Consider the following 25900-nt stretch of genomic DNA (forward strand, 5'->3'; position numbering starts at 1 on the left):
AGGACTAACGATTTTGCATTATTATTTTGAACAATTGTATTGTGCACAATTCTGTACATGCTGTAACGACACGATCGTTCAAATATATTCCACCAATAATGTACACATGCTAGATACAATCGTTAGAACGATGCAGGAAGTGACGTGTAAAGAAGAAAGTGTACTGCAGAACCATCCACGATCACTGAACGACCATACACACAATAGATTGCAAACAATCATCCAATCAGTTCCGGCCGGATGGTCGTTTGTTTCATCTGCGTCGTTGTGCATTTTTTTGGTAACGATTATCACGAGAACGGCCGTTAGTCGTTCGTTTCCAACGATAATTGTTGCACATTTGTATGCAGCTTTATGAACATGCAGCTTTTCCCAAAATACTCTATATCCTTTAAAGAAAAGGAGAACCAACTTGTTTACCTTTTTGTAAGCACACTTTATTCATTTTTTATAGATTTTATAGAGAGCTGCTCCAACTCTCTGGAATGGTCTTCCTCGCCCTATTCGGCTTGTTCCTACTTTCTGCTCATTTAAAAGAGCGCTCAAAACTCATTTTTTCAAACTTGCCTACCCATCTTCTTCTGTCTGCTAAACCCTCATTACTTCCCACCACTACATATCGCCCATCCTATTGTGTGTGAAATTCCCCCACCTACTAGATTGTAAGCTCTTCGGGCAGGGTCCTCTCCTCCTGTATCACTGTCTGTATTAGTCTGTCATTTGCAATCCCTATTTAATGTACAGCGCTGCGTAATATGTTGGCGCTATATAAATCCTGTTTAATAATAATAATAATAATAATTTTTATCAGATTACTTCTTATTATGTTAGATGCAAAAGAAGAAGTAATATATACTGATAGATATAATTATGTCCATTTTCTATTATTTTGTAACTATTCATTATCTGCACAGGTTGGTTAGTCACTGTTATGTGTAACAGACAGCTTGTGAGCTGCATTCATATGTAAATGCATTCATAGGAATATAGGAATAAAGGCATGTGGAGCAAATAATATAACGATTATTATCGTTACACGTATAAACCTAACATAGTTGGTGGAACGCTTTGCGTGGCTATTGGCTCTCAGTCCCATCTGTTACTAACATCTTGTGTTCTTACTAAACATTAGGAACAACCCAGGATTTTGGTATGACACAGAATCACATGGAGGTTGGAGGATTCACTGAAAGAAATTGAAGCCTTCAACCTGCAGATGAGACTTTGAGGCTGCAGTGGCATCTGAATTCGTATTTGCAGTACCGTCAGTTTAGTTTATTGCAACTGTTGGTTCAGCATTTAAAAATAATAACAATAAAAACAATACAACAAATAACAATACAAAAACAAAACAACAAATAACAAATAAAAACAATAAAAGTGATTAAAAAAGATATATATACTATTTCCTTTTTAAATTCCCATAACAAAGCAAGTTTAAAAAAAAAAAGTATGAGTACAGTATGAGAGTATGAGAACCATGAATTAAAAGGAGTACTTGGCATGTAACCAGCAAATAACAACAGCGATATCAAAATGAGGAGATTTTTCCTTACTTTGTTTCTCGTTTGACACCCATGACGAAACAGAAATTAGAAAAAATATTCCAAATGAGGACACAAACTCAAACTCAAACTCAAAATTAAGACCACATGGAGCTCTGTAACCTAAAGCAAATATCCATTAAACTTTCGGTTAAAATTTAAAAGATTACAACTTGTCTTTAACTCTTTGAGAGCCCTAATTAGACAATAGCGTATCATCTGATTCATACAAACCGCTAAAGTGTTTACCAAGATAACACACATTCGCCTCATCCTTAGATCTCCTTCTTCTTCTTAGCCCATATTGGACCCTGTGTCATTACATAAGATGATATAAAATATTTTGTATATTTTGGGCCTGATTTAATAAAACTCTCCAAGGCTGGAGAGGATGCACTTTGATCAGTGAAGCTGGGTGATCCAGAAAACCTGGAATGGATCTGGTCCAGGATTCAAAACATGTGCTAGCAAATGACTTGAAGAAATACATTCCTGGTTTGCTAGATCAGTGGTCGCCAACCTTTCTGGTCCCGTGAACCACTAAAATCACGCATGCGTGGGGAGCCGGATGCCACTTAAAGGGGGAGAAAACTCCCCCAGAGTGACGTCATTATGACATAACCCTGCGCACTCGCCCATCGCAAATCTGAGCCTGCAATGGAAGAGTGGGCGGGATGTGTCCAGGGTCACAGCCCGCCCACTTCCCCAAGCCTGGGAACTGTACTGGGGACGTGGTCCGCAGCTCTGGCCGGTGCATCCCCCAGTGGGGTCCTACTCTTGACCCCGCTTGGGGGTGCACCGGCTAGAGCCAGTGACCACCAAAATTGTTTCCAGACCACGGATTGGCAACCGCTGTGCTAGATCACCCAACTTTACTCAAGAAAGTGTATCCTACCCAGCCTTGAAGAGCTTTAACCTCCCTGGCAGTATTGCTGAGTGTGGCTCAGGGTGCAATTTTTTTTTACAGAAAGCGGTAACCCCGAGCCACACTCGGGGTTGAATTGAGGGCTTACCTGATCTTTACGAGCCTGCAGCATCCTCCAGCAATGCTGGCCTGGCATCTGTGTCCACTTGGTAATGCCCTGCCGGCATCTGCGTGCCATTGGAGATGCCCAGCATCTGTGTCCCCTGGCCACACATCCTGGCGTGTGAGCATTGGAGATTTTTAAATGTCAAATGTACCAAGCAATCATACCTCCAGGGAGGTTAATTAATCAGGCTCTATGTGTAGAGTTCTTTACAGGAAGTGTAATTATCTGGGGCTGTGGAATAAGCAATACTCTGAGACACCTCTGTGCTATCAAATGAACAGGCAGAAAGGAATGCACCACAGCATACCTCTTCACAGCTGACGATACTATCCTGTAAAATCCCCACATAGACAAAGTAATTATAAAGGCACTATAAGTGCCTAATAATAAAAACTCTGATCATACTGAATTTTAAACTGAATCCTAAAAGAAAAACTGGTCTAACAGGACTATCTTCATTCCAGAGAATTCCTTATATCAACAGTCTCCCTATCCTTGTTCATGACAATAATATAAGCTTCAATTATTTATTCCTAATAGATAACTGATCCTCAAACTACTGAGAGGATCCAAACCTAAAACAAAACATTGTTTTAGTTTTTTATATTTTCCAAGATGTATTATTTGTAACAATATGTCTTAGATGACATGAACCAGCATGTAACAGGTTAGGTGCTGATTTTTTTTTTTTTCAATGTGACATCAAAAAAAGAAATGATAGTGGGGTCAATTTTTCATATAAACTTAATGAGTGATATTTCAGGAAGTACTGTTTACACTTCTGACCTGTTAAAAAAGAAACTGAATTTCCGTTTACCTATCAATGCTCCCAAGTTTTGTGGTGCCACAGGAATTTGCAAGTCATGTGCAGGCACCTTACATTGGATTTGGTAGAATACTTGTTTAATGTTTTTTCCCTTTTAAGATCACAAATACACTTAGGGCATGTCCAGACCTCCATTTTTTCAGGCTTTTGTAAGCGTTTCACAGCCGACAAACGCTTACAAAAGCCGTGTAAAAATAGTTTTAAATTTATATGAATGGGTCTGTGAAGACTTTAGGCTTCTACAAGCCTTTATTCAGAAGCTCCATGTAGCTTCTAGAGTTGTTTGGCCGTCCAAATGTCACCAAAGCCTTGCAAACCCTTATAAAAGCCTGTTCTGGAAGCCTAGCTGTAAAGAGTAGTCTTTCCAGAGACTTTAACAGCCACTTTTTTTCAGAAGCAGGTCAAAACATACCCTTAAGCTAGAGTTTACTTCTCCTGGATGTCTACTATGCACAGCTGGATATCTAGGATTGTTTTCAGGCAAAAAAAAAACCCCAGTGCATGCCTGTGCAGGCACATATAGGCCTTTGTTCTGGCACCTGAAAAAGTAGTGTTTTTCTTCCACTCAGCAAGGAGTCATGGGCAATTTCCTTGCTTTTAAAAACACCTATGTCTGTAGCAAACACTCATAACCGCCTGCACAAACGTTTATGAGTGGTTCAATGCAAGTCTATGTAGCAAAAACACCCCTGGAATCTGCATGCAGTTTCTGAATAACTGTTTGTAAACACTACTGCCTGCAAACGCCTGCACAAAAAAAGAAAACTATACATAATCATTATGACTTTAAGGAAATAAGGGTGGGTAAACATGTTTACTATTTCCTAGAAAACCACGGGTCTAAACATAGCCTTAAAGCAGCACTAAAGTTCCACTTTTAAGATACCATGATTAGAAATGGACATGTAATGTCCTTTCTGCAAAAATCTATCCTATCTGACTGGTTGCTCCGGTTGAGCTGTGCAATCTTCAGCTTTGGTTGCCAGCAATTTCGACTTCCTCTGTTCATGCTGGAAATTAGTTAACTTTGTGAAGAGAAGAAAGAAGATGGCGACACTCTGCAAGGGAAGGGGAACAGGTTTAGTTCCACTTTAAAGGAACTCTCATAGGAAAAATATAAGGAATGCCATTGCTGTCCCAGCCTTCAAGTATACATAAGCCAAGGGCAGTCCCTATACTACTCTCAAAACAGAGTTACTTTAAACAAGCCCCCTCCACAGTGCAAGCCAGGGACCTTAGTGGGCGCTCACACTTAATTGTGGGATTTGCATCCTAAAGTCATCCTAATAGTCATTCTTACAAATGCATCTAATTGCACAGAAAGTTGGTAGCCATATTCAGATTACATAACTTTTTTATGTAGATGAGATAAATAAATATCACAATGTAGCTGGATAGTAAAGACAGTGCTGGCACAGTTCCCAGTGAAGTAATCAAGGAGAAATGAGAGACAGAGTGGTAATTTTTTCCCATCATGTGACTTTGAGACTTTAACCACAAATACACAACTGGTAAGAAATACATTCAATAGTGTTCCATCACTTTTTTCCATTTCCCCCCCATAAAATTACCATGGAAGGCTATAGATTTACAAGTACTTATTAGGTAAAAGTTTAAATGTTCATATTTGTAACTAACCCAAATGCATTTTGCATCAGATAATAAAAATTGCTATAAAGCATAATGGAGAATTTACAAACGCTTCATTGAGATAATCGATACCAGATTTAAAGAATGTCATATATGTGCAATATTTAAAATAGAATAATAAAACACAAAGTAAAACATTGAACTTTTATTTATTTTTGCCAGTAAATTGGTTTAGTGTAAAATACTTGCTGAAGGCAAGTCAGACCAGTCAGGCTGACCATCACAACGAGTTATTTTTATTATTTTTTAATGTGTTTTTTTAACACATGAAACATAGTAACAGATTATCAGGTCAGTATAAGGGCTGTGGGATAGTACCTGTCACATTTACAATCCATCGCCTAGTGCGCGGCCGCGTGCATTACAGTTTTTAGTTGTGATTATAATGAAATTTTAACCCACCCTCCCCAAACACATACCAATGTGTATCTAAGCCCAAAAACAAACATTTAATTAGTGCAGCTACCCAGTGCTTAGATTTCTTCTTAGAACAGAAAAAAATATATCATTATGAAACGATGGGAAGAATGCCATCCTTACAGATAGCCAAAAAGATCATTAGTGTCAGGTAAACTGACCTGAGAGGCACAAACTGCTCATTGCACAAGGAACCCCCAAAAACTTCTGAAGAAACACTCTAATTCCACAGAACCCTGGTTGAGAAACATTGCTCTAACTGATGGGCAATACACGGATAAAACAGGTTTGAGCAGTGTTTATACTGAAATAGGAATTCTAATAAAAGGAAAAACAATTTTAAGCAGTTTAATAGTCACTTCTTACCAATAAAATCTTTATTTTTCTGGCCCAGCCAATCCTTAGTGTTTGTCACTGACCTTTTACTATATAGTTGTTTTACCTTGAAGAGTGAGAACACTTTCTTCTGTATAGACAAATATTTCAGTTTATAGACATTTCCACCTCTTTCTAGACACATTCCTGACTGCTTTCTAAAAGCTGCTACAAAACCACATTTATAAACATTTGTTTATAATCATTTGTGTATTTCATTTATACATATTGTAGTGAAAAATTTTGTAGTAAGCCTTATGGTTGTGAGTAAATGGCTGCCATATTTCACCTATCCCTGATATAACTTACTTTTTCTTTCATAGAATGACGCTGATTGCACCCTTTATTTAAAAACCGGGTGATTGTCACGCTGAACCAATTTTATTTAAGCTCTCCAAGGCTGGAGAGGATACACTTTTATCCGTGAAGCTGGATGATCCAGCAAACCTGGAATAGATTCAGGGTTGAAAACACTTGCTAACAAATAGCAAATTACCAAAAAATCCATTCCAGGTTTGCTGGATCACCCAGCTTCACTGACGCAACTGTATCCTCTCCAGCCTTGTAGGGTTTTAATGATCAGTCATTCTGGAGAATTTTCAGGAAGATGTCTGCAGTAGAAACCATGTTCCCGTGGAATGGAAACAGTGATTTGCGGTTAGTTTTATTTTTACTTGTTTTTACCCTTATATGTTTGAAATTACTGTTTATTTATTTTTATATTATGTACATATAAAATATTTCTTTTAAAAAAACATTTATTGCATAAGGGATTCTAAAAGTATTTTGGGGTAGCTTGGGGGACACCACGGCAAACAAACCTGGTTTTCCAGCTCCATGTCTGCTAAAACTTGACTGGCCCAAAAAGATAAAAAATGGTCTGTAGGCCCCTTTACACCTCCACAGTATTTGTAGGATGTAATACTTGTGTTGTTGCTGGGGGGGGGGGGGGGGGGGGGGGGGGGGGGCGGTGAACTCCCAGTATAAAAAGAAAAACAACTTTTTTACAGATGTAAAGTTATTGATTTTTTTGCAAACCAGGTCGATCGTAGATCCTGTGCTGTCCCCACTTCTCTGTTCTTTCTGGCGCAGACTGGACAGTGGGCACGGCCATCTTCTTTTTTATCACTCAATTATGCACTGCGCAGGCGAGTTTGGCACTTTTACATTCTAGGAAAGCTCCTTAGGATGCATGCTCGATCCCATGCATAAGCATAAAGTGCAGCCTAATGTTTCCTGGGGTGGATTAGGTGGTGATAAAGACGGAACGGGAAGAGTTCTTCCCTGAGAAAAATAAAAATAAATGTAAAAAAAAAACATTTTTTTTTTCTCTAAAATAAAAGGTTTAGTCACCCTTTTATATAATAGCATAAAAAAGTGGGGATGAGTCCGCTTCAATTCTCAGTCCTTCAGACTTCCTTCCTGCTGGTTACAGTAACTGCAAAGTTTAAAAAGATTGCTTTCGGGGGGCATTAGGCCATCTGATAAGGAAAGAGTCACTTTTGTGACTGTGCATTCAAATTCAGTAGACAATGGGCTTTCTTTAGCAAAGTTGAAATCCATAGGAAGTAAATATATGAAAAGGAGACCAACGTTACATCAGCTGGTTAGATAGAAGGCTTTTATTATTTGTCTGCAAAATTCCTTATAAATAGTTCTTTCTTTCATATTTTAAAAAAGAATGCAAAAAAAGAACATTATTGAGCTACAGTCCTGCTAATTAAAAAACAGTGAAATATGGGAAGATGAGTAGTGAGAAGGCACTGTGACTTTTTTGGAGCAGGTGGGTTTAACATAAATCTCTTTGTCAGCACATCTAGAACCCTGGGATCAACAAAATAATCTCTACCTGCCTCAGGCACCTTATGAATGAGTCTGCAGACTCTCAAACACAAGCAAAGTGCCTGAAACATAAAATACCTTTTTTTAATATGCATGGGAAGTTCAATCATTTGCATGTGCATTTAAATACAGTGCAGCTGTCATTATATCTTTTGTTGATTTCATGCCTATATGCCTTTTATTTTCTATATAACAGCATGATTGATCCCATTTAGGCCAATCAAGTAGAAGTTGGGGTGGACCTAATATTTTTTAATTTTGATCTATTGTCACAATTTCTTCTCCGTTCCTTTAGATTTTTAACACTATTATTACTTCCAGGAATATAATCACTATTTAAAAAATAAGTAGGAGGCTCTCATGCAAGTATGCCAGACCTACTATAGATCCCTTCTTGATGTTTGACAAGATGATATGCATCTAGGTATAGTGCAAACAAACCAGGAATACTGTCAGTAACAGATGACGGTAAGCACAAAATGCCTAATTACCTAACCATATAATATGGCAGCCCTAGCGCCATTTTACTGTAAAATAGGGGGAAATGTATTTTTCTTTTTACACAAGTGGCATCACTTTAGAACAAAGTCATATGGAAAAAAGTAGTTAGGAGTTTTTACTATATGTTATGCCAAACTGTACTTTAAGGCAAGTAGAAAATGAGCATTGTGTTCCAGGTATCAGAAAGGGTGGAATAGTAAGAGGGAGTTTAGCAAACATAATGCATAGCCCATAAAAGAAGACATGGTCTTCTTGCCCATGTAGGCTGCCCCACACAGACAAAACAAGAGATAGTAAGTCCTTGCTTTATATGTTTTTTTTGCCTTCATCTATATCAGCTTTGTATTGGTTTCCGCCTATAATACACAGTGTTCCAAAAATCACTGGACACTTCCTTTTTTCTATTTCGTTCAAAGGTATCATTCGGAGACACTTAAGGCCATCAGCAAGTCTCTCCGGCTTTGCAGTTTTTGTAAGCATATCATTCTATTAATGGATCACCAATTGACATTGGAGCAACGTTGCAAAATTGCCACTAGGCAAAAGGTTTTTCAGTCTCCGACTGCAGTTCGTCGTGAGTTTGAGAAGCTTTATGGCCGTCACACTGCTCCAACGCGTAACACAATTACGCTATCCATGGAACAGGATCTGTTCCTGACAAACCACGAAGGGGAAGGTTCGCTCCTACCACTACCAATGAACACAACAGACGCTCATGTAAAGGCAGGGAAAATTACCTGGAGATGCTGCAGTTCGCTGTGCCACAACTTCAGGTGTGGAGTGACCATGCTAATGTCTTTTTTCAACAAGACGAAGCCCCTCCCCACTTTGCCAGGTTAGTCTGAGATTTCCTGACCATGAAGTTTCCTGACCGATGGATCAGTTTGAAGGGGTCCCCTTGAAAGGGCTCCACACCCCCCTGACCTTACACCTTTTGACTTTTTTGAGGGCTATATCAAAAGCAAAGTGTATGCCACTAAGCCCTAAAACCTGTCACAGCTTAAAGAAAAAATCCGCACAGCCTGCAATGAGGTCGGGGAAGAGATGCTGCAAAATGACGGAGAGGGTTGCTTCTAAAGGTGGCTGAAAGTTGTCGAAAATGGAGGCGCTGATGTGGAAGTATACGACTAGTTTTCAGGGCGTTTGAATGTGATGGCAAGCCTAGCAAGTAAAACTCCAATTGACTATGAACGTCAATTGTGGGAAAAGATCAACTGCGGAGAGACCACAGGCAATAGTATGACTAGTGCTTTATCTTCTGCCTGACTTTTTTGGCACAAGTTCTAGAGTTCGGTTCCTCTTTTCAAGTAAAATCATTTTTTTTTATCACAAGTTATGTCATGTTTAATCCATAAAATAATATATGCAGAATGCAGATTTTTTTTAGGATATGTTAGGTTTTCAAACCAACATGAAATATTAGGTTTATGTGATCATGTGTGGGACCTTAAACCAAACACGTGTCAAGCAATCCTATAGCAAGTGTATGGGCAGCTTTAGGAGAGTGATATTATTTTCCCTCAAAAAAGGATTTATTATAATAAGGTAAATCTTTTTTATACTGATAGGGTTCCCTACTCCATATTTTTTGTGGTCTGTGTTTAATGCACAGACTTTTTAAATCCTGTTTTGGAGTTACAAGAAAAATTCGATTGCCTTACTTTAAAAAGAATAGGGCTACGCACACATCAGATGATTTTTGTCTGATTATTGCCTAAGGGCTAGTATCGGACAAGAATCTGGTGTGCGTACAGCACTCATCCGATGTCATTCATGGATCTGTTCTGGCGAATCCACGATTGATGAACAATTGTAATGCAAGTGAAGAGGGGTGCCACTCCATCGTTCTCCCCCCTCCATAGAGAACGGCGCTGTATGTACAAGGCTCGTTCAAGCATCTTTCAGTTTTTTGGCGTTGGAGAAGATTGTGAAAGATTCTTTCCAACAATAATTATTGAGCATGTGTACATAGACTAGGTGTACTAGAAAATCTCATATAATTTTTGCCAAAGTTCATTGAGCATTAAATGCAAATGCGGGACTTTTGATGCTTATGCATGAGCCACTCTCAGAACACCTTTCTGGTCAGGGGTCTGCTTGGATAGTCAATGTAAATATTTTGGGTGCTGTGTCCTAAATACAGCAGGAAGTCATAGAACCTTAACAAATGTGGAAATGTGTACTGAGCAGCTCAATGTAGTGTTAGACAGGGTTAAAAATTGCCAAATCTTTCAGGACTCGACATGATATTCCATGAGCAGTGATAGGTGGTCAGATCGATTTATAGAATTGAGTCACCCGCTGACACAAGTGGATCGTATTTCCAAGGAGCTGGAGATCATGTTTACTGCATAGGTGAATCAGCCTGATCATTTTCTGTTGATTTATCTGTTCTGGGACTTTGTCCACCTTAAAAGAACATTGTACATTAAAAGTGGATACACATTTAGGGCCCGTTTTAAATCCCAGTGTAGAGCTAAAACAAAAACCAGCCGGAGCTTTATTTTTTTTTAACAAAGTGAGATTGCATGTTTTGTTTGTCAATTAGCACTACCTCCAGGTGTTTTGGAGTTTAGGTCTGCTTTAAAGTGCTCCTGTGCCCAGACTATGAAAAGTCAGTTTCTAACAACTTAGAAGCACCTACTGTTAATTTATATTAGTGGCTGACAGGCTGCAAACATTCTTTTATTATTTGAAAAATAGCTGTGCCTCTTGTAAACTTTGAAAATGAATTTCTCTACCAGGTCTACAGCTACATAGGTCAGTGATGGCTTGTTTTACAGCAACTTTTACTTTTTATTTTAGTTTGACCAGTCTGACAGCTAGTTTGACCAGGTTCTGACAGCTATATGAGACTAAGTTATAGAACTCTATTTATACAACAAGGAATCTGACATTCCCTTAAACATTCCCTGGTGGGAATCAATTACTGCCATTGAAACAAATAGACCTGGAAAATTCCCACCAGGCAATGGTTTGAGGAAATATCAGATTCCCTGTTTTATAAATAGAGCCCATAGACTGTAGGATGAAATGTGAAATAATATAATGGGTGAACAGATGACGGATTGATAGTCTGTTGCAAAAACATTCAGGCACGTGCCACCGCAGTTACTGTTTGTTTTGAAGTTTGAATATAAATGTTACTCCCAGACAGTGCTCATGGTGGTGTATGATGCAAGATAATACTGTCCTAATTTAAATATAGGTGGTGGGGATTTTGGTGTTTGTTTTTATTATATGTTAGATACATTGATTTATTTTCTTGCGCCTTTTGCAGATACACCTCAAGGGAAGTCTATCTAACAAGGAAACCCGACAAAACGATTTATATAGCGCCAACATACCCAGGGCTCTTTTCAATGTGTAGAAAGTAGGAGCATGCCTAATAGGACTAGGAAGAGAGTTGTAGAGCAGCAGTCGCCAACCGCTGGTCCGCAAGAAAATTTGGACATTTGCAATTTTTTTGATTTAAAAATATTAAAACAAAAATGATATTCTAATAAATTCTTATATTCTGAATGACAATTTTCACATTTATATTGCACTAAATACACAAACTGTACTAGAGACAGAAAAACGAGAGGCGCAGCGTGACACCAGTGTGGTTTAGGTTGTATGAGGCAACCGTTACCGAGCCGTGCGCTTCAGTATTGTTTCCACCATTAAAACAGTCACCCTGCTCAGCAAATACCGATTCTCATCCGATTGTTTTTTGTTTGTTTATTTCTCAGATGTTCTTTTAGGCGAGTATGATCTAACTGTGTATTTTCTTTAACTGTTATATTTAATATATATTATATATATATATATATTACAATAGTAATACTTCACCTAACCGTGAGCTGATCAATGAATCACAGCCTCCACAGTCCTTGCCAGGCACTATTAGGAAGATCAATATATTACAAATGTATTTATCTTTTTAAAAAAATTAAAAATAATAGTCTGTGGGGTCGAAAGTTTTGAATTTTGTGGTCCGGGAGGTCGGCAATCGATGTTCCAGAAAAATCTTGAAGCCATGCGTGTGAAGAGGTTATGAGTAAGGAAATCATTAGTAAGTCATCCATGTTTCCCGACCTCCTGGGCAAACTATTATATGAGACTAGCTTGGCATACAGCAGCCATACAAACGCCTAATGATCCCTTGTGAAGGTACAGGCAATGAAGGAGCTGTGTTACCAAAGCAAGGTAATAATGTGACAGGTCTGCTTCCTATACACATCCAGCTCCCACCACCAAAGCAGGCTCCTGACGTCATGAGGTTTCCTAGGCAGTACCGTCTATGACTAAGTATTGCGAAAGCGGGAATCTCACACACCCCGACCGGGCAGCTACAGCGGTCACAGAACTAATTCTCCGCCCTCTTGCGGGTGTATCATAAACCTCGGCGCAACCAAACTCAGCACAGCGGAAATGCCCTCCCTCTTCGAACTTTTGATAGGCTTTAGCGTCCACCAATCATCACACGCATAGCATACACTGCGGGCTATTCGGAATGCGATACAACAAGACTGGCCAATGATGGCGCTAGATGGGCGGGACTCAGACCACATAGGTATGGTTACTCGGGAAAGGCGGTGGGTAGAGAGGAGGCGTAAAGTAGGCGGGACCTGTAGTAAAACAGGCAGGTTTGTTAGCAAATTGGAAGGGGTTTGTGTGTTTGGGCGGTACTTTCGTTGGGTGGTGACTCCGGCGGCTGTAAGCAGCGGTAGCTGTTGGGTTAGGTTGTGCCCAGGCAGGTAAACGAGACCTGGGAAGTGGAGCTGCAGGCTGGGGTTGGGAGGAAGGAGCCGCCGCCGCCCTTCAGGTGAGTCCAAGCTATTTGTACGGCCTGCTGTTGCTGCTATTACGTTTTGTCTGTAGTTTGTTAATGAACGTTTCCTCCATATAGGAGGCTGTGACTGGTTAAGCCTCGCTCAGGGGACAGCAGCAGCGCACTTCTTCAGGACGATTCCCACCGGGCTGTCACGTGACTCCCTGTGTGTGTCAGTGATGAGCAGTACTGGAGGGGGCAGAGCCCTTTCCCCAGGGAGCTGGGTACATTCTTATAAATTGTTGGAAGTGCATGTGTCCCCCTCCTAGATTGTAAGCTCTTCAGGGCAGGATCCTCTCCTCCTCCTGTGTCACTGTCTGTCATATACAACCCCTATTTAATGTACAATGCTGTGTAATATGTTGAAACTATATAAATCCTTTTTATTAATATTAATAATAATAATCCCTGTATAGAGATCCCAAACAGGACAGCAGCACACAATGTGTCTGGAATGTTGTGAATATTAATAGGCAGGATAGGAATCCCTATTATCCAAAAATAGTTTATTTCAGCTGATTGCAGTAAGATTGTATGGATACAGTCGCATGGCTAGGAAAACAATTCTTCTAAATGTTTGTGAATTGTGTTCAATGTCACATACATGGTTATAGCCCATCGGGTTCCTTGCAGTACCTTCTATTGGAGCCTTCTGTTCTCCTATGTGCTCCATACATTATTATTACACAATTATATGGCGCCAACATATTATGCAGCCCAGTCATAGTCATGTCACTAGCTGTCCCTCATAGGAGCTCACAATCTAATGTCCCTAATCCAATGGTAATATGTCAAAGTCTAAGGTCAATTTTGGGGGGTAGCTGATTAACCTTACTGCATGTTTTGGAATGTGGGAGGAAACCAGAGTACCCAGGAAAACCCAAACAAACTCCATGCAGATATTGTCCTGGGCCTAGCTCTGCAAACGCCAGAGTGCTAACCACTGTGCCACCATGCTACTTTTGAACTGTGTTGTATATTCTATGGATAGTTGATACCAGAGTATGTATATATATGTGTGTGTGTGTATATATATATATATATATATATATATATATAATCATTTTTTTTTACATAGTTTATTGGTATTTCCAAGTGTTTGTAAGTAATATATATTTTGTTAGGAACTGCTGGTTTGGTGGTCTCAGAGCAAGCCGCTACTGCTATGTTCAAATACGATTGTATTTATATTGGCTCAGAGCTCTTCATGTTGACTATAAAAAAAACACCTGTATTTCCTTTGTCCGTAACATGCAGCCTTTGCTTGTTGTCGGAGTTTTGGACCCCAGAATTCTGGAGCGTTGATTTATATAGTGGCTATTATGGATATATAGATAATGCAATGTGTCCCCCTTCTGTGTCGTGCTTTCAAATCTCAAACCACACTTGTAGTATGTCCAGAGCATGTCTGTTTCCTGTAGTAAGTATTTAACTTCTGTCTTTTGTACCACGTGCTACCCTTTGGTGATGTCAAGGGCCAGAATTGAGATACCCTGTAAATAGAGACCACCCCCCTCCCCATCCTTAATAGACAGCTAGCGGTCTATGTCATTCATGTCTTTTCCATGTAAGAACAGAGAAGTTGTACAAATGAATCAGAGATAGTTGTAATCTTGCACTTGACTTTTATATATAGAATGACAATTTTAGCACAATGTCTGCAAGGAGAAAAACTTGACAAAAACTGTTATGAGCAGTCAAAGACCTTGTAGAAGTCTGATTACCTAGGTGTAAAAGCCCTAATACAAGTTTAGATCACACATTTTGGATTGTGCAGCCGAGTGGAACAACTAGTGCTAGTCATGTGCAAAGGGCAGTACCAAAGGTGAATGCTCGCTGCTTTCTATTGATTTCTGTGTTTTCTCCATGCCTTGTTTAATGACCTGGATTGTGGCCTGTAGGGATAAGAGAATCTTTCGTAATGTGTGGCTAGCATTCCTGGGCTCTTTTTGGCTTTTAAAGAAATTCTTGCAGCATGTTTTCTGGCCTTGTACTAGTAGATGGTGTATAACTCCTTTTTTAAAGATCTGTGAATATTACAGACTGCAAATAAACCGTTGCTTACCACACCACAAGGAAATGCGAATGTTATCTTTTTCTAGGTTCTTTTAGGAGCCCTTACAAGTTCATCTACATACAATGCCAAAATAACATTTAGATAAGTTGGATAAAGAGCTTTTTAGGGTCTTTTGCCTATCTTGTTTAGGAGAATCATTCACTTGACACACCAGGACTGAAAGTGAAATTGTCACTGGAACAGAGAAGGAAATCTTTACAACCAGAATACTGTTTCTGATTTCATCTCGCTTTCATTTTTGTTTAATAGGACCATTAGTTTAGGGAAATCTCATAAATGGTACAAATGTGGTAAAAAGAAATCTGACCTGGGTGGTAATAATTCCCTACTCTCTCTAAGTGCGAGTGGGAAGTTTTGCCTTTAGATATTTAAAGTGGAAGTAAAGTCCTACTTTTAACCTTAGTGATTCAGGCAGATGGTTATTACATAAAGGGACTGGCTATGTTTTGTCTGCAGTAACTGTTCTTACCTGCCTGACGCCCCCCCAGCTGTCAAACTTTGATAAGCCGTGCCTGCTGGGAATGAATTGGTTGGTTACGCGCCTGTACAGGAGTTAATTCCTCCTGGCACTGCCAAGGTGCCATGTGATGGAATAGGGATAGGTGAATATCGCAAGTTTAGTTCCACTTCACCTGTTTTTTTTTATATAAAGCCGAACTCCAGACAGATATAAAGGCAGCCATTGATAAGCTCTATAATTGGTAATACATCAATAAATGTATTTTAACATGCAAGCAATGTAAGAAACTGAAGATTGCATTCTACTGTACATCAGAGTTTAAAAACATGGAAGAAAAAAAAGCACAAGGAATCAGATAATTGTGCTGCAGTTTAAAATGCACACTGATGAAAAAGCGAAAAGTAACAGATGAGTTTGTCATTGAGTTGCTTATCTTTACATATGTTGCTGGAGAGGAGACCTGCAAGTGAAAGTAAAACTGCAGCAGCTAATGTTAGGCTGGGTACACACGTGCAATAATTGTCGTTGGAAAGGATCTTTCCCGATCCTTTCCAACGACTAAGGACTGTATAATGCATGAACGATACAACAATACAGCACTATTCTTATCTATGGAGAGGGAAGGGGGTGAACGACGTAGAGGCACCCCGCTGTGCGCTTTGCCCCTTCGCTTTCATTATGATCGCGCATTGTCTGTGGATCTGCCAGAACGGTCGTTCAGACGACGGGCGCTGTACACATGCCAGATTCTCATCCGATATAGGCCCTGAGCTGATTATCCTTCGAGAAGCATTGCAAGTGTGTACGTAGCCTTAGGTCCCCTCCTCTGCAAGGCTTGTAAATCAAGACTGAATAGACATCAATTCAACATTTTGGGCAGGTAAAATAGCCCCCATAGATTTTTTTTCCATCTGAGTATTTAGCTTTAATTTTTAAACATGCCAGAACTATAATAAAAGAATGGCAGTTCTTTGAGATTACAAATCTTCTTATTAAATTATGTATACACTTTTATATTTTGTTTTATCCTGGTTGAAAAAGACAATATAATTTTATTGTGTGGCTGTCTCATTATGCTGACATTGCTGACATAAACTTTCCAGATTGTCAACCTGGCAGTAGTGAGTTAAGAAACAGCAAAACTAAAGATGGCCATGTGGTGCCCAGTCTTGGCTTGGTAAAGTGTTTACTGCAATGATCAGGAACTGATGAGTAACCCTTTCCTTATAAGTTAGAAGTAAGCACAAATTGTTGGAGGAACTCTTTGCTTTTACAGTTATTCAGCAGGTACCCTGGATGAATTAAACCCCATTATTCTGCATGAGACCTTTTCTGTTTTGGGGTACCCTATGGATTCAAGACATTTGTTACAATTAATGGGATTGTAAAAGGAAAATGGGCCAAATATTGTGCTTTTGAGCTGCGGTATTAGGGCCGTATAACACCTGCAACTTTGTAGAGGAAATATATCAGTCAACACCACAAATTAAAAAAAAATTCTTTACACAGATTACCTTATCCTAAAGCTGTTCTCCTGATATCTATAAACCTTCACCTTTTAGTGCCCAATAAATGTTTAGCAGGTGCCTGAAAAGGTGACCTACCTTTATTCCTGGTGCTTCTTGTCCATAACACCAGTTCTCTTAAACCCCATTATTCTCCATAAAGCCTTTTACTGATATGGGGTACCCTATGGATTCAAGCTCAAGAAAGTGCAGAAACAGTGGTTTTATATTGTATGAGGACAGCACAAGTTCCCACATCCCAGGAGCAATGAATAAAAGATTGTGTGAGGAATAAAGCAAATATCTTACCGGACAAAACAAGCATTTATTCTTGCCAGGGATTTGACACAGTACGTTTTTAGAGATATCTAAACAAAAAAAAAAAAAAAAAGTATACTGTCTGACACATTTATCATCTGTAACCTGTATGTGTTAAGACAAATAACTTCTGTTCAGTCACAATAAATCAAACCTGCAGGTTAAGGTTTTCGGACCATCTTAAATCAGAACTAAACTAAAAAAAAGTCACCAAGACTTAATTGACAGAAAAGATATACAAGGTAAAAAGGAACTCCCTGGCTAATGGCGGCTTTTTGTTTTAGCCTTACATGGCACATGTGGTGTGTAGTGTAGCCGCTATGTAACGCCTGCACAAGAGTAACATCACCAGTGACAGAAGAGGGTTGTCACAAAGATGGTGGCTTCCTAGGACCTGTCATCTCCAGACTTGCTTCTGGATCAAACAATCCCTCAGCCGCTCGGTCACTTAATGCGGCAGCACCAATTCCTAAAGAACCAATATCTGCAAATTTGACAACTGGTGCCAATGGGTGGTACTACTACATCTTGGCTGCTGCGAGATTCTACATGTAGTGTCTTCTGAGGCTGCAGTTCCCTGGAATGAGGAGGTAAAGGAGGTAAACGCACTGCAACGTCATCTCCTGTGTTAACATAGCTTAAATAAATATAAGCTGTGTGAATAATAACAAACATGGCCAAAAATAATGGGCAGCTAAAAGTCCCTGGATTCACCCAATTTTTATGGTTAAACTGAAGGGTTTTTTCATCTACTCATGGAGCAGTTTGCATCTTTTCGTAAAGAATGTGATTCAAAAGAAATCTCATTCATCTATATTGCCACCTCAGCTTGGCCTGTACATGTTTTGTTTTCAGGGTTTAAAGTCTTCATTGCGTCATTTGGTCCCTAAGGCATTAGTATTTATTGGTTTGTTCTGTGAATGATCAGTCTTTAGAACTTGCTGACAAGGTGATGCGTTGTTGAGTTTTTATGTCCTTTGGACTTCAACCTTTTCTGGACATACAGTATGTTCATAATGGAGAGGCACTGAGCCAAGAGATATTTTTTTAAAGGTAACCTATTTTGTTAAATGTTTTTTATGGCTTTAATCAATTACAGTTGGCAAAAAGACTAATATGTTCATTGTTTAGTTGTATTTTTTTTTCTATATTAAACATTTTATATATCTTGGATTGTAAGTTCTTCTGGGCAGGGTCCTCTCCTTCTCCTGTGTCATTGTTTGTATCTGTTATTTGCAACCCCTATTCAAAGTACAGTGCTGTGTAATATGGTGGTGCTATATAAATACTGATTTTATTAATAATATGCTAATTAAATTATTGATTTTTTTTATGCAAGTATTCTCATGGACTGAAGCAGTGTTTCTCAGATAGCGGTCCTCACAATGTTAGGGGGTCCTTAAGCCATGGGTGATTTCAGGCTCTCAGGTCAATTTAGTGGACCCCTATGACCCTTTTTACTATATGTAAGGTTGAAATTCTTCACACTGGTCTGCCATGTAGAAAACATTCTTCTAATAACCAACACTCTAATGTACCGTGAGCTGTGGTGTGTATGTGCTTTATATATATATAATTAGTTTTTTTATTTTAGTATTTTTCTTTTCCATTGCTTATGTCTTTCTTGAGAGATCCTACCTTTTATTTCCAACTCAATAGAGATGCCCTTTTTGGACAGTTGTCATCCTAACAGATATCTCGGTTGGAAAGTTTCCTCTTATGTTCTTCTGGTGTCAACTTAAAACTTTGTATCTTCCTTAACTTTTATAAGTAAATCAGTTAAATGTTTCCACTGGGGCAATCCTCAAAACCTGACCGGTTTTGTAACCTTTTACCACATTGACATGTAGTGCAAAGGACTTTTTCCTTAATAAAATGTTCTTTGATTCATTTTAACACATACTGTATGTTGAATGCTATGTGGTTACTGATAACTTACTGCAAACGACTATAAAATTCATGGTTGACATTTTTGGGGAGCAACGGGCAAAATCTTTTTAAAGGTCCCGTGACCCAGGAGTCTGCCTCCACTCCAGGTTTGTTTGCACTTAATGTTGCTAAAGTTTTGCAGATGCCTTCCTGGTTTTAATCTGCATTTGCCAAGAGCTTAGCCTGCTTTTGTGTCCCACTTACAGCTGAGTGCCCTACTACTATCTGGTAGTTTGTTTATGACTGCCAAATGGAAGCATGAAAAAATAAAACACACAGACTATACTATAAAGGGTCACAGACCCATAATTTGGTAACAATAAAATTCAATTTAGAGGCTGGGGGCGGGGTTACTAAATTCTTCACATAATGAAATGTAACCTCCATGTTTTTATTGCTTCATAATGGTCAGTAGAAACAAGAACAAATGTTGGCATTTATTTATTCTATGTTTTATGTTCCTTTTTTTTAATTGTAATTTCTGCGAAGGGTAGCCCTTTAGCTATGCTGAAAATGTAATGGCTTTAGACATTTGGACATGGCTACGTGTCTAAGTATTAGCAAGAATTATTTAATGTGGCCTCTTAGTGCCCTGAGAGAATTTGTATTGTAATAAGTAAATATTTAAAATGTAAACTGTAAGGCTGGATGCACATTCCACTGCATCTGTTCATTTTGAAGCTGTCGTCATAACACAGGCAAAATCAAACCTTAAACTTTTTCAGTGTCCTTTAGTGAGGGAGTATTACTTCTAATGTTTTGTGAGCATTGAGGGGTCATAAAAATGAATGCAAGCTCTACTATGAATATTACTACAATGCTAACTGAAAACACCTTGGTAGGTAAACGGCTGCCATGTGTAATAAACTTTGACTGTGCACTAACTTAAAATTTTTAATTACCCTAAAATAAAAATACATGAAGCTAGTATCATTAATAGGTCAAAGTTCTGCTTTGATATTACCCCAAAAATAGGAAAAGTCATTACTTTAGATAGGTGATCCTGCTAACATGGTAGCATGGAGCTTGCTTTGATTTCTGTCTCTGGACACATTTTAATTAAAATGTCCTCAACCCACACAAAATTCAGATGTTAAAGCCTGACTTTTTACTGCAGATCTGATTGCAGTACTTTTCCTTAAGCTATGTACACACTTTCAATGGTTCTCGGCCGATAATGGGCTCACGGCCGATATTGGACGAAAATCTGAAGTGTGTACAGCGCACGCCGTTCATCGTCTGAACAACCGTCCTGGCAAATCCACAGACTATGAACAACGAGTGATTGTAATGTAAGTAAAGGGGGAGAGTGAGGGCGCTGCATCCTGCTGGGTGCTCTTCCCCCTTCACTTACATTATGATCGTATGTACAGCACTCATTCATGCATCGTGCAAAAATAGTCGTTGGAAAGGATCGTGAAAAAACCTTTCCAACGACTATAATTGCAAGTATGTATGCTACTTTAAACCTTTGTTCAGATGTTGTGATTTAATGATTTTCTGGTAGTGTACAACTTTCCTTTGCTACCGGACCACAAATTGGTTATTCATCATTAAATGTCAACAGGTGCAATAATGTGCAAAGGCTTTGCTCTGTGGAAGATGTGAAAAATGCTATTAACTAAGAATGCTCTCAATAATCGTGTTAATTTTTTATTTTTATCAGTAACAATGCAAAGTGATTGAACAGAAGATAAATCTAAAACAAATCAATATTCAATCCAACCACCCTTCGCTATTAAAACAACATAAATTGATGTAGGTATATTTTCATGCAGCATCAGCAGGTAGGTTGTTCCAAACATCTTGAAACTGACCTCAGATTTTCTGTGGATGTAGGCTGCCTGAAATCCTTCAGTCCCTTTATGTAGTTTCAGTCACATTTCATGATCAGATTAGGGCTCTGTGAGGGCCAACTGTCAATTTCAGGACTCCTTGTTGTTCTTTTGCAAACATTGTTCCAGTTATGAACCCAGATTTTTTTTCTTGTTTTAAGGTGGGTGGCTGCTCCTGTATTGTGACCCAACTCAATAGCAACCACCCCAAAACAGCCAGGTGGTTACTGATAGGTGCCGGGTATTGCATCGGGCTAAAATGGGCTGTGGAGAACACTGTTGTTCTAATGCAAAATAATTCTTGGGCCAGTCAGACCCCTCCCTCTGCTTTCTCAGCATAATTTTTTATGACCAGAAATGTGGCCCTAAACTAGCAAGGAACCTCCGTCGTACTTCACCGTTGCTTGCAGACATTACTGTACAGCTCTCCAGCCCTTTGCCACACAAACTGTCTTCTGCTACAACCAAACATTTCAAATGCGGACTCATTATCCCAAAGCACATGCTGCCATTTTTCTGCACCCATTTCTTATGTTTTTGTTCATAGTTGGTCTTGTTTCCATGTCAGCAGGATTTTTGCCCACAGTTCTTCAGTCAGGACCTCTGTTGGCCAAACTTCTCTGGACAGTAGATGGATGCACCTGGATTCTGCAGGTTTCTGCTAGTTCTCCGCTGATGGCTCTTTCTTTTTGACATTCTTACTTTACAGTATTTTGTTCCTACCTGCTGAAAACGTTTAAACAGTATTGTACTTGTTTTGAAATTGGTTAGTATATGGTTCACATATTTAATTCACGTTCAGGTTTAGTATTTTTATGCTGATAAGAATATTTGAATATTTTTGGCAATGAATCATTGTTGCCTTACTTTTATTTCGACCCTAGAATTTATCCGAGGTGATTTTAGAAGTGAGATTGTAAGTTTGGCAAGCGATAGAGTGCCTCGATATCAACAATATGCATTATTCATTTTGAGGTAAAAGGTTTTCTTCTAAACCTTTCCAAATAATTTGGGAGAAAAGCTGCTCCCTGTTATAGTCGGTGAAAGAAACAGTACTTATAGGCAGCTTCTCAATTTGTTGTGTTGCAATAGGACTAAAGGGCATTGCAAATTAATAAACCATTATAATGTTGTCTATATGTTTTGTGCATAAAGGGCTAGTGGCTAATTTGGGATTAACCATTCCATTTAATTTGAGCATGGGATGGCTCTGTGAGATTATGCTTTCCATGCTGTATCAATCAAGGCAAATCTCTCCTGGTGACCCCTATATGCAGCAAAAGCAGAATACAGAGTGACAAATGGCAAAATGAACTTCAAAAGATAAATATCCTATAGAAGCCATATAACAATAAAGTCTGTCACAAGTGAAATGGTGTACAGCCTTTTACAACCATATTAAAATCACTTCAATTTTTCCTTTCATTCAGAGTAATCGGCCATTGTTAATGTACATTTTTTTTTCCCATCCTGGTGGTAGAAAGCTCTGTAGAGTAGCAATCTGTGGGCATTGCAGATCATTCTGAATTTATTTTATTATAAGCACTCACATAATTGTCTAATTAATGAACTGGGGTGTATCAAGCATTCTTTGCTTGGAGAACAGCTAACTTTGAAGGAACACGAGCTTCAATGAATAGCGTTGCCAAAAATTGTATTTTTTGTTTTGGAAAGTGATCCCTGTTTAAAGGATTTTATAGTGTAAATTTTATTGAACTATGGAAGCTGACTGATTTTAAAATGTGCAGACCCTACTGTCATTCTAGTACCGGCTTTACTATTTAATGCAGTGTTTCTCGACTAGGGTTCCTCCAGAGGTTGTGTGTGGTTCCTTGATCTATGAGCGGTTCCTTGATTCCTTGATCTATGAGCGGTTTGGACCTCTCAGGTCAGTTTAACCAACATTAATGATCTTTGGATACCTGTAACAGTGACATTGTTCCCACTGATCACTGCACTAATGTACTGTGAGCTGTGGATATAGAAATTATAGCAGCATTCCCTGAAGACCTGACCGTTATTTCAAGGTTTCCCCCATGTTAAAAGGTTGAGAAAGGGTGATTTAGTGATGCACTGTGTATGAACCATGAACCATTGTGCAAAAAGAATAAAATGTCTGATTTCTCAGTCTTTATATAACATCTTCATTGCACAGATTCACATGTATTTCTAACTCTAAACTGGCATAAAACACAAAAGTTGCAGATCAAGAATGTTTTTCTACTTTGACTTCCTTACTTAACCTTCTGACCTAATGACTTTCAAATATTTTCACAGCCCTGTTAATTGCTTTGGATAGATGTTGGAAGGTTTGAGTGATTAAATGAATGGGTGACTGTATGAAACAGTTTGACTCATTCTAAACATTCCCTTTAATTTTTGCTGTACGTGTATCAGTATTTCATAGACCATCAGGGAGAGTTGTGTTATTTCTTGCCACAGATAAAAATTTGGTGTTGTGTCTGGTTTTATTTAAAGGTTCAAATTGTTTAAATCAAGACATATAGATCAAGGGGTTATTCAGAGGGTATGCAGTTCTCCTCCTTTTCACTATGATGAATGATGGTAATCTGTAAATGCTGCTAATTTAAAAAAAAATCCCTTTCCTTCCCAGAGCCAAATCTTCCTTTGTGTCTCACACCCTCTCCCTGCCAGGCACTAAAGCTCACAATCAGAGGGTATGCTCGGGTATTTGGTACTTGGTTGATAATTATCTAGCATGTGTTCATAGCTATAGGTAAGTTTAACATTAAAAGCACTACCTGCCTCTTTTCCATCCCCCAGCATACTCATTGCTGATATGAACAGGTCCATTTATCATTGGATCTATCTAAAATGTACAATGTGTGAATAGGGGAAGCGAGGGAGTGCTGATTCACCACTATTCTTGCTTCATAGTACAATAGATATTTTGGTTGGGAACCTGAATAATAAAAAGATGGCATTTGCAATTTTTTATATTGCACAGTGTTTGCACTTTTAATTATTTTTTTTTAATTTTTTTAGATGCTTTTCTAAACATTTTTCTAAACTATCTTGGGACATACAAAGACATTAACACATTATAAATTGTGTTATTTATTGTTAGGCAGCCCTGGAAAAAAAAATACAAAGTTAATTAGCAGAGGACATTCCCAAATACAGTAGAACAAAGTGTGTATCATTCATCTGGCAATGAAAAGGTGCTAATCACATGATTTAACACCCTATCCATTGTGGGTGACAAACCATGCTACTCACCATTTGGCAAGTCTTTGCAAAATGTTTGCAAAACACTTTGGAAAATACACACCCAGGCCACAGAAGAAAGTTCTTCATCTATACCTTTTGGGCCATTCATGGTATCAAGGTGAAACCGGGAGAATACTGCATACTCTTTATATATACCGTTGGGGATGAAGTTGGAAGCATATTGCCTTATTCTCTGATATTCCTCTGACTGTATTTTGTAAAGTATCTATTTTGCAGACTGCGTTTAAGTAATAAAATTAAAATCTCATATTTCAGACTCAAGTGGTAATGCAAGCATTGTTTTATTGTATAAATATATTAGAATATTAAATAAATATTAGAATTGAGCATCTGAACAAAAATTTAGTTTTTTAGTTCATTACTAGCAAAAAAAAATGTTCAAATTGTTAGATTGCATTAATTGGTTTTTATGGTCCCACCTGCAATGCTGAATATCGGATATTTAAATACAACTTTTGTACTTAGCATTGGTGTGTAACCTGGAGTAGCTCATAGAGCAAAATGTTCTGCATTCGGACACTGAAAGCTAGAGCCATCTCCTGATTAAAAAATGTTCCAATGTTTTGATCTCAAGTATCCTCTGATCTTTTTTTCTATTACTGAAAATGCAGATTAGAACATTGTCTATAGCAGTGAAGATAGTTTGTGCTTTCATAAAAGTCAAAAACTTTGCCATCGATGACTTGCTTTGCCTTGACCTGCACTGTCTCATTCATTTTTTTTGTTTTTTTTTTTATAGGCAGAGCTTGTCTGAGCTATGAACAGCTCTGTAGTGACATCTATATATCATTTTAAATCTGGTGGACAAGCATCAGTGCCTTAGATTGTGCACTGCGGATATATAGCTATAAGGCTTTGGGCATCGTTCATACCAGGAAGTGTGGTGCTTTTCTTCCAACAAAGTAGGCAATTTTGTTTTCAGATCCAACTTTAATATCTAGATATTGAGATTATTTCAACCAAGCAGTGAACATGCAAACAGTCTAAACAGATAATGACAGAAAATCAGTGTTGCCATTGTGGAATCGTTTTAAATTCTAAAAAGGCAGTCATGGAATTTGAAGTCTCCGAGTGGCATACTATCTCTAGTTCCATGAGAATGTTTATGACAGCCAAGGTACTCTGACATATGTATTTCTTTCTACCATAGCATGTTCATTCATTTTATTCCCTAACCAGACCTGTCTGATTATGAAGCCAAAAATTCTGACTTTTGCAGGCACCAGCGGTGCCTCACATTTTTTTCTTACCCCTGTTTTTTAGCATTTAGTCCTCCTTTGTAGTTTTCCCTGTAGTACTGTCATGGAGTGACAGTGATGGTGCATGTTCTCATTAATGTATATTTTATGGCTTTTTCCTTTTCTATGATTTTTAGTGTTTACACTTTTTTTCTCAATAGTCCTTGGCTTTATTTGCGTTTTTTTTTTATATAGGTAAAGAGAACTGATAATAAAACCTTTTTAATTAGCTATGTTGTGTCACTAGTACCATCTGGGATAGGAGCAGCTTTTGCTTTGCTTTT

General features: G+C 38.5%; 1 protein-coding gene across 6 annotated transcripts in view; it reads left to right on the forward strand.

The window, feature by feature from the left end:
• The first annotated feature begins 8832 nt into the window (after positions 1-8832).
• Positions 8833-25900, forward strand: part of NUMB (NUMB endocytic adaptor protein) — a 70831-nt gene continuing 53763 nt past the window's right edge. The window contains exons 1-2 of one of the 6 annotated variants that reach the window (XM_072427589.1): positions 12884-12996; positions 25118-25280. Coding sequence is in view for 3 of the 6 variants with exons in the window: in XM_072427584.1 (XP_072283685.1) it covers positions 8883-9021 (139 nt within the window). In the remaining 3 variants the exon portion in view is untranslated. Of the gene's footprint in view, positions 9022-12849; positions 12997-13207; positions 13227-25117; positions 25281-25900 lie in introns of those variants that run through there. The other 5 variants (XM_072427584.1, XM_072427586.1, XM_072427587.1 and 2 more) reach the window with 5 other exon arrangements.

The sequence above is a fragment of the Pyxicephalus adspersus genome, chromosome 12 (assembly GCF_032062135.1).
Source record: "Pyxicephalus adspersus chromosome 12, UCB_Pads_2.0, whole genome shotgun sequence".
Taxonomy (NCBI): domain Eukaryota; kingdom Metazoa; phylum Chordata; class Amphibia; order Anura; family Pyxicephalidae; genus Pyxicephalus; species Pyxicephalus adspersus.